Raw genomic sequence first — 10,246 nt, 5'->3', positions numbered from 1 at the left:
CCTCTCGCTCTCGCTCTGCCTCTCGCTCTGCCTCTCGCTCTGCCTCTCGCTCTCGCTCTGCCTCTCGCTCTGCCTCTCGCTCTCGCTCTGCCTCTCGCTCTCGCTCTGCCTCTCGCTCTCGCTCTGCCTCTCGCTCTCGCTCTGCCTCTCGCTCTCGCTCTGCCTCTCGCTCTCGCTCTGCCTCTCGCTCTCCCCTGCACATGTCATTTCAGTGCCCACAGTGTACGTCCTTGCTCAGTGGCTGAAAAGTCACGTGCAAGCATTCTGGGAAATCAGACTTTGGCGCTCGTTTTGCCAACCGCATAGCCGGCTTCACGCTGTGGTTGGGTTTCGGTCGGCCATGCGGTCGGCAAAACGAGCGCCAAAGTCGGATTTCCCAGAATGCTTGCACGTGACTTTTTTCAGAAGATCTACATTAACAATCCTTGTAGTAGCAAGGATGTTGTAGCAATCCATGTGTCTCAGCAACAGTCCATTGATGCTCTAGTTTTGCGACCATAGCAATCATCATGCATACTATACTAGTTAAAGCAACCTTTAGGACTTTGGGTTTTTAGCCTAAATATTTTAAATTAAATTGGCAAAGCAGGAGAGACACATTAGAGACATTCTCCAAAGCTAGACAGTGCAAATTTTAATGAATTAATTTTTTTTACACTATAGACTGTGCCTATAGTGAGTTTTTGATGTTGCATATTTTCATTGCATCAAAAACGCAGCATCTTACAGTTTCAGCAAAGCGGACAAAATTTTTAGAAATCTCCTGCGCACTTTTTTTTTCCCCCTTCTTGGTGTAAAGTGACCTGTGATGCGTGTTTCAAATCTGCAACATGTCAGTTTCGCCTGCAGTTACATCTTTAGTGCGTGCAGCAAAAACTCATCAAAAAAGGCATGTAATCTGTAAAAGACTATATCAATAACGTTTTCTCAAAACCAAGTACCAGGAAGTATCGAAAACAAAGCAGCTTTATTTAAAACCTTGCATACCAACAAGAGACAAATGCAGCATCAAAATGCAATGAAAAAGTGCACTTTACCTGATTTATTTAATGGGTACAGAAATGCTGCTGAAAAGCTGCAACATGAAAGGCTCATCTTTAGAACGTACCCTTATTCTTATTGGTTCATGCTAGGCCAGACAGTATACAGATGCACCAAATTTATCCCACCTTTTGGTTCACTTAGTTTGTGCTAGAAATTTGCCTTCAGCCTTTCCATCATTGATGGCTGCAGTGTTGGCTGTAGTACATGCCCGCCAATCGCTGGGTTCAGCTGCAGTGTTAATGTAGACTTCACCAGACCACTGAACTCAGTATCTGGCTGCAGTGGTCACATGGCGTAGTCATGATATCACTGCTACAGCCATGGCCACAAAGACCAGAAGGGTGCTTTCACAATGCTTTAGACACTCGCTGGCACATTGGTCATACGTCCGAACCCACCCTGCAAAACTGGATTCGGACGTATGCGCCGACTGGGCCATAGCCTGCACTGGTGCTGGAAGGGCGAACCTGTGCTCTTGATTTGCTTCATTTTCGGGAGTGTAGTCATGGCCAAAAGTTTTGAGAATGACACAAATATTAATTTTTACAAAGTCTACTGCTTCATTTTTTCTAATGGCAATTTGCATATACTCCAGAATGTTATAAAGAGTGATCAGCTTAACAGCAATTACTTGCAAAGTCAATATTTGCCTAGAAAATGAACTTTATCCCCCAAAACACATTTAAACATCATTGCAGCCCTACCTTAAAAGGACCAGCTAACATCGTTTCAGTGATTGCTCCATTAACACAGGTGTGGGTGTTGATGAGGACAGGGCTGGAGATCAATCTGTCATGATTAAGTAAGAATGACACCACTGGACACTTTAAAAGGAGGCTGGTGCTTGGCATCATTGTTTCTCTTCTGTTAACCATGGTTATCTCTAAAGAAACACGTGCAGTCATCATTGCACTGCACAAAAATGGCCTAACAGGGAAGAGTATCGCAGCTAGAAAGATTGCACCTCAGTCAACAATCTATCGCATCATCAAGAACTTCAAGGAGAGAGGTTCCCTTGTTGCCAAAAAGGCTCCAGGGCGCCCAAGAAAGACCAGCAAGCGCCAGGACCGTCTCAAGTGTTTCAGCTGCAGGATCGGGCTACCAGCAGTGCAGAGCTGGCTCAGGAATGGCAGCAGGCAGGTGTGAGTGCATCTGCACGCGCTGTGAGGCGGAGACTCTTGGAGCAAGGCCTGGTCTCAAGGAGGGCAGCAAAGAAGCCACTTCTCTCCAGAAAAAACATCATGGATTTCTCTGATGAATCCCCTTTTCGATTGTTTGGGACATCTGGAAAACGGCTTATTCGGAGAAGACCAGGTGAGCGCTACCACCAGTCTTGTCTCATGCCAACTGTCAAGTATCCTGAAACCATTCATGTGTGGGGTTGCTTCTCAGCCAAGGGAATGGGCTCTCTCTGTCTTGCCTAAAAACACAGCCATGAATAAAGAATGGTACCAGAATGTCCTCCAAGAGCAGTTTGGCGATCAACAATGCCTTTTTCAACATGATGGAGCACCTTGCCATAAAGCAAAGGTGATAACTAAATGGCTCATGGAACAAAACATAGAGATTTTGGGACCATGGCCTGGAAACTCCCCAGATCTTAATCCCATTGAGAACTTGTGGTCAATCATCAAGAGACGGGTGGACAAACAAAAACCTTCAAATTCAGACAAAATAAAAGCATTGATTTTGCAAGAATGGACTGCTATCAGTCAGGATTTCATCCAGAAGTTGATTGAGAGCATGCCAGGGAGAATTGCTGAGGTCCTGAAGAAGAAGGGTCAACACTGCAAATATTGACTTGCTGCATTAACTCATTCTAACTGTCAATATAACCTTTTGCTACTCATAATATGATTGCAATTATATTTCTGTATGTGATAAAAACATCTGACAAAGACACATAAAAACCAGAGGCCAGCAGATCATGTGAAAATATAATATTTGTGTCATTCTCAAAACTTTTGGCCATGACTGTACACCTACTGGAGACTGACACTCAGATGTAGTAGACTGCATCTGGGTGTCCACCTCCTTTAGGCGTATACTCTCAGAAACGATGCACGACAAAGCGCACATTCACTGTTCCAGCACCATTGCAGTCTATGGCCCTTTCAGCGCATACATCCGAATCTCGTTTTGAGAGGGAGTGGTTTGGACGTATGCACCAACTGGGCCACCTAAACGCAATGTGAAAGCACCCGAAGACATGATGTGGACAACTTGTTAAAAGTTGGACAACTTGTTGACCTATAATCACTTAGAATGGAAAGCTACCTAGGTGACAGAGAAGTCACTTAATGGTCCCTTGCTCAAATCATGGTGTACATTCATTATGGCTGGGGTTCTTAACCCATATCAAAAAAATAAGCATGCTGAAATACGGTGCTCCTAATTTTTTAAGAGGTGCTCGCCTCTTAATAAATTGGGAATATTTCTAGCTATGTCAGCAACAGGCTATCATAAATTCGAGCTTACATTGTGCATGACCCTCCACCTTCTTCACTCAGCGCATAGTTTTTTGTTTTTTTTTCAATGTGGCGGGAGAAGCAGAAAAATTTAAACTATTATCTATAATATAACGCTGTAAGCGTCACTCTGTCCGAAGCCTTTATAGACTGCGCAAGCACGACGCACCTGCGCAGTCTGGCTCCAGACAGAGTGAGGCAGCCAGCGGTGAGGAGTGTGTATGGCGTCGGAGATGGCGGTACCGTACATACTGCATACCGCCATCTCCGACGCCATACTTACCTGACCGGGAGGAGCGTTGCCGCAGCGCTTCTCTTCACCCGGAATCGCGCTGCGCATGCGCGATCTGGCGCCATTTTACTGAAGACACACTTGCAGTGTGTCTTCAGCAATATGGCGCCGGACAGAGCTATGGGCATACGTGATTCCGGCCGCACTTCTGCCCCGGCCTCCAGCAGAACAGCGCTGGAGCACAGGACAGAAGGGTGAGTATTAATTTTTTTTTTTTTCTTGGTGTACTTTTAATAGGAGAGACGGGACCATGCAATCCACGATAGGGGAGGTGAGAGGACCATGCATACCAGGATTGGGGGGTGAGGGGGCCATGCATGCCAGGATTGGGGAATGAGGGGTACCATGCATACCAGGATAGGGGGGGGTGAGAGGACCATGCATACCAGGATTAGTGGGTGAGGGGGCCTTGCATACCAGGATTGGAGGGTGAGGGGGCCATGCATTCCAGGATAGGGGGGTGAGAGGACCATGCATACCAGGATTGGGGGATGGGGGGGCCATGCATACCAGGATAGAGGGGGGGGGGGTGAGAGGACCATGCACACCAGGATTGGGAGGTGAGGGGGCCATGCATACCAGGATTGGAGGATGAGGGGTACCATGCATACCAGGATAGGATTAGGGGGTGAGGGGGACATGCATACCAGGATTGGAGGGTGAGGGGCCATGCATACCAGGATAGGGGGATGGGGGGCCATGCATACCAGGATAGGGGGGTGAGGGGACCATGCATACCAGGATTGGAAGGTGAGGGGTACCATGCATACCAGGATGGGGAAGGGGGTGAGGGTACCATGCATACCAGGATAGGGGGGGTGAGGAGACCATGCATACCAGGATTGGGGGATGAGGGGTACCATGCATACCAGGATAGGGGATGAGGGGTACCATGCATACCAGGATAGGGGGTGAGGGGACCATGCATACCAAGATAGGGATGAGTGAGTACCATGCATACCAGGATGAAGAATGGGGTACCATGCATACCAGGATAGGGGATGAGGGGTACCATGCATACCAGGATAGGGGGTGAGGGGACCATGCATACCAAGATAGGGATGAGTGAGTACCATGCACACCAGGATGAAGAATGGGGTGCCATGCATACCAGGATTTGGGGGGGGGGGTATCATGCATACCAGGATAGGAGGGTGAGAGCACAAAGCAGGATAGGAGACCATATACCAATAAAAATGCTCATCACCCGGGCGTAGAACAGGTTCATAGTTAGTAAATTATAAAATCAAAATGAAGTCACGCACGAGGTCTTCAAATCTAGCAACAGTTCACTGGCAATTAAGACACGGCTCGTACATAGTTTGGTCTTTTCTGTAGTAACATATGGATGCAAAATCTGGATGATAAATAAACAAGACAGAAGAAGAATCAACGCCTTCAAAATGTGTTGCTGGAGAAGGATGTTATGAATATCATGGATGGTAAGAATAACAAACCAATTTTGGAACGAATCAAGCCACACATGTCACTCGGAGCAAGGATCACTGAGCTACGACTTCCCTACTTTGGACACATCATACGAAGACAGCAATCACTGGAGAAGGACCTCATGGTTGGAAGACTAGAAGGAGCAAGATGACGAGTAAGACCAGCAAACCCGTTGGCTTCATACTATCAAGATAATGGGGGAGAAGACCCTGGTGGACCTATCTAGTCTTGCACGAGATCTTTCTTTCTACAGAACATTCATCCATCAAGTCACCATGGCTCGAGATTGTGTAGGCCGATAATTATATATGGTGTGTGTCATAGCTTGCAACTTTTTGCACCAGAAATCTAGTGTAAGGGCAGTGATAAATGTCCCTCATTGTTTTCTTTTTTCCTATTCACTGTTTGGATGTTGTTGTCTTTTTTTCCTTCTGTAGATTGTGAAAAGTGCCTATAAAACTAAAAACGTGACCCAGCAGCAGAGGCTTGGCAAACAAAGTAACCTGTTACCATGTCCAACTGGCGTTGATTTCTGCTTTGTACATGTATACTGCTGAGAAGAAAGGCTGGAATATCGCCCCGCTAGCTGAGCCTACTCCCGGGATGCCTGAGAAAATATCAGGATGAGATTACATCCACTTTATCAAACCACAAGTTTTCTCCAGGGAAGCCGTGCAAGCACTGTTAGGACTTTTCCATCCACATTGAGAAACAACATTTGTACCGATGCCAGCTAGAAGGCTAAAGTATCTCCCTTGTGCTAGAGGCAGAGCTTGTCCGTGAAATCACCAGGGAAATCATTTCAATCTTGTTACTCGACTTTTCTTCGTAAATTTAAAGACTTTGTACATCCGGCTGCTCACGCCCAAATACCGCGACTGATAGGATGGATTTTCTGATCTCTCCTCTGTGCTAAACCTCATTTGAAGCAACATTTCACATGGAACAAAGTTTTGTTTCAGCAATTCCCTGAGCGTGCATGTTCATGGTGGAGCTGGCGGAAATGGAGGCGTTATCTGATTGAATAGCAAGCGAAGTTCTAAAATCAGAATGTACGAATTAGAAAAGCAGAAACCTGACAGCCTAATTATAAGTAATTGGGATCCATTATTGAACAGATCCATCACATCTGTCAGAAAGCTATTCCACCAGTGTGAACAAAGGCTTGTTTCTGGGCTGAAGAAAACATATACCAGTGTATATGCATCTACAACTGGATTATAGATATTAATACAAAATCCTATTTGCTCTTGGAGAATCTGTTACTGGGTCCTAAAGTCTTCAGTAATTCATCCATCCATTGCTTCTCATAGACTGGATTCTCTCCGACTACCATCGGTTTGTCTCTTTCGGATTATGCTGTTTTTCGGATGAGTGTTGCATTTTAAAGAGCTCTGAAACGTTAATGAGCTGCCGTCTATAGGTCAGGCCCATCAATTACTACAGCACATGTATGGAAAACATATAAAGGTGTCCTCTGTTTTGTAATGGTCTTATTTGTTATGAGTCCTTTGAGAATAAGCCTCCCAATCCTCCAAACTGTAAGAAAGCATTGAACTGTTACATTTACCTCTCACCACCACAGGGAAGTTTAGGGAATGTCCTTAAGGACACACCTTTATTTATTTTTTTCACTTTAATTTTTACTTTCCTCCAAGAGCCCTAACTTTATTTTATCTCAACATAGCCTTATGAGGCATTTTTGTTGTTGTTTGAGTTATAGTTTTGAATGGCACCAATAATTTTGTCATACAATATACTGAAAACCAAATTCTAAGTAAGGTGAAATGGCAAATAAACCAATTTACTTATTGGCGTTCTTTTAAAGGTAATAATTAACTGGCAACATGATCCTTTTTATTTTTTCTTTGACATTTTTGCTAATAATTTAAAACCTGTTGCACTTTGAGAGAATGGACTTGTAAGGAGGCCGCAATGCCAAATTTGATTCATTTTTTTTTTTTTAATGTCTTCAGTTATTGGATGGGGGGAACAAGGGGAGGGAGTCCAACTCTTCCATCATTCTGAATCACTTCTCTAGTTCCCCTTTCAATAATTAGACATTTTAAAAAAAAAAAATCTTATTTGGCATTGCTGCCAAATTTCCACTGGCATTGCTGCCACCTGCTTTCTTTCATTTCCATTGAAAGAAAGCAGGTGGCCATTCAAGCTTTTAATAAGCCATACGAGCGGGAGACAACGTTTCGGCTCCACAGAGCCTTTCTTAAGCAATTCACATAGTGTAACAAGCTTATATATAAAGGTGCAAACATTTCATTATCTGCAATTAATAGTGTTATACTATAATGTATTGCAGTATACACTAAAAATCACAAACTCCTAGGAAACCCAACCTATGTCAGGGCTTTACCAGAGCACCACGTTGGTCAGATACATCCAGCAAGCCCTTGACTGCAATGAAAGCCTATGTGCACCTTGCCCTGTGTAGCGTACGCTCAAAAGCCATATATCTGCACATGATCCAAGACTGAACAGTACGTCACGGGCTGAGAAGGGGGTTGTGTTGGTGTCCAGGCACGTTCAATGGGTTGTCTGTGTAACACCGGACAGGTCAGATCCATAGTGAGAACCAATCACCAGTCTGTACAGATGAGAATCCTGAACAGGACCTCTTTATGTTGACCCTTTAGTCATGTCCATGTACAATATGAGGCCATTGTTGGCACGGAAAGAATATTAGAGCAGAAATTGTAATTATTCAATTATTTATTTCAGGAAAAGCTGAACCTCCGCGATGGTCCCAATGATATAATGTTTAGCATAACCACGCAGTATCAGGGCACGTGTCGATGTGAGGGCACCATCTATCTGTGGAGCTGGAACGACAAGATCATCATTTCTGACATTGATGGAACAATAACTAAGTAAGTATGTACTTTTTGTGCCTAGAAGCAAACCATTTAATTTATCTTTTTTTACCATCTTGACACTTCAGCGTATGAAGAGTCCATGTATGTATCATTTGTAGACGTGGTCTGACTTTCTGCTCTCGTGGTTCCCACTCACCACTTCCCACACAAATTATTCACTGTGGGAACAGTTTCCAGTACTAGTACTACAATGAGGTCATGTGGTTTGTAAGAGCAGTGAATTACACGTTCCTCCTGTTATTTGACTCTTGTGCGATAGATTAGGTATTTTAAGGTTTTCAAGTGAGCGCTAGTGAATTCTGGAAGTCCTGTTAGTTTGCAGTTAATAGTTTTATATTACCATTCTCACCAATAAAGGTTAATAAAGCAAAATTAACTTTTAATTCTGTAGTACTGCTGGTTGCCAAGGTGACAACAAGCCACCTCAGAAGTGGCTGGTCTCCTAGGCTGGAAGCCTGCATCTCCAAAATGTTGGGTATGGAGCTTGCAAACGCTCCTTTGAAATGTCTGTGCTTCTCCCCATGCTGCAGAGACAAACTGCAGTGAAGAGTGTCAGTTCAGGCCGGCGGCTCCGTTATGGGGGCAGCCCCGTCAATCTTTAGGAGCACACCGCCACCTGACTAAAGGAGCTGCAAGGCCATGGAGCACTGTGCTCCTGAAGATTTGAAACCTCAGCAGTTTTCCGGTGCTGTCAGCGGCTGGCTCTACATAGTGGCTGGATCTGGGTACTGCAGATCGAACGGGGGCAAATGTGCAGTACCCAGCTGTGGCCACTATGCAGTGGACGAAGCTTTGCTGCTTCACAACCATTCACATCTGTCCGCTGCTGGCACCAGTACAGCTAATAGGTGTCATACCCCCACCAATCTAAGGTTAAGTTATCAATGTTAAAGTAATGGACCTCACCTTTACCCGCGGCCTCTCGTGGCCTCTTCCAGACAGCGGATTTTGTTCTTTCTGATGGTCTTCGTTTTAGTGCAGTTGTTGGCACAGAACGTATCTTAAAATGTGGTTTGGATAAATGACTGATATGTGAAGCACGTTTGTCATTCCAGTAATATTAATAGTCTGACATCTCAGGGAAGGGGGGACTTTCTTAAAAGATGTACCGTAACTTGTTGATATGTTGGCTTTTGATATGTGCTAATGTAAGTTATGCTTTTAATGTGCCCCCACTAGTTATAATCCTGCCTGTGCTTCTGTTTTGGTGTAGAAAGGTATGGCACTCGATCATGTCAGAATTTACTGACTGCAATAGATTCTTAGGTAATGGACTCTAAATCATAGAATGGTAGAGTTGAAAGGGACCTCCTGGGTCCAACCCCCTCACTGACTAAATCATCCCAGCAGATGTCTGTCCAGCCTCTTTATAATTCATCCCACCTCCATGTATTGAACCGTAGATGTATGATGTAGACGCTTACTATAGCTCATCAGGGCTAGAGATTCAAATGTGGCCCCTCAACACTTCTCTTCCGCTGACAACTGCATGTGGCTAGACCAACTCTTGTTTGGCTGCCTGCGATCTTTTCTAACCATAATGCTACACCCTCAGCATGGCGGTGCATTCATGTATTTTCAGTAGGAAGACGGAAACAAGTTGTCCTAATATTCCCCATTTGGTTATCTCTACAAAAGTTAAAAAAAAAAAAAAAAAAATCTGGAAGAAGTCCAACAGATTGTTCCTAATGCCTCTCCACATTTTCCATTGGGGAACAGCCATGAGGCTCCCATGCATCTTCCTGTATAAATTCAATTTGTTTGGCCAATATTCATCTAATGTTGTATGGTCAGCTTTGAAGATTTTTTTCTAAAGTTTTATGTGGCTTAAAAAGTTTAGGTGGAACTTTATGGAGCTGTGTAACCCCATAAAACAATACAGAAAAATGGCAACGTCATATGCAAATCTATGCGAATTGTGAGCATTTATACATCCACCGTATCTGTTTTATTTTAGATCAGACGCCTTAGGCCAGATTCTTCCTCAGCTTGGGAAGGATTGGACCCATCAGGGCATCGCCAAGCTCTACCACTCCATACATGAGTATGTATCTACCTGTACCAAGCTGTAGACAATAACAAGGTCACTGTTATGTCTTCCA

General features: G+C 44.4%; 1 protein-coding gene across 2 annotated transcripts in view; it reads left to right on the top strand.

Annotated features, from left to right (window-relative positions):
* Nucleotides 1-10,246, top strand: part of LPIN2 (lipin 2) — a 120,898-nt gene that overhangs the window by 87,311 nt on the left and 23,341 nt on the right. For both annotated transcript variants that reach the window (XM_073550890.1, XM_073550889.1), the window contains exons 15-16: nucleotides 7,990-8,138; nucleotides 10,102-10,188. In XM_073550890.1, the coding sequence (XP_073406991.1) occupies nucleotides 7,990-8,138; nucleotides 10,102-10,188 (236 nt within the window). The remainder of the gene's footprint in view (nucleotides 1-7,989; nucleotides 8,139-10,101; nucleotides 10,189-10,246) is intronic.

Source organism: Dendrobates tinctorius, unplaced genomic scaffold (genome assembly GCF_039654945.1).
Source record: "Dendrobates tinctorius isolate UK_male_01 unplaced genomic scaffold, ASM3965494v1 ptg000171l, whole genome shotgun sequence".
Taxonomy (NCBI): Eukaryota; Metazoa; Chordata; class Amphibia; order Anura; family Dendrobatidae; genus Dendrobates; species Dendrobates tinctorius.
Note: the sequence above shows the minus strand (reverse complement) of the source record. Positions and strands in the feature narration are given on the sequence as shown.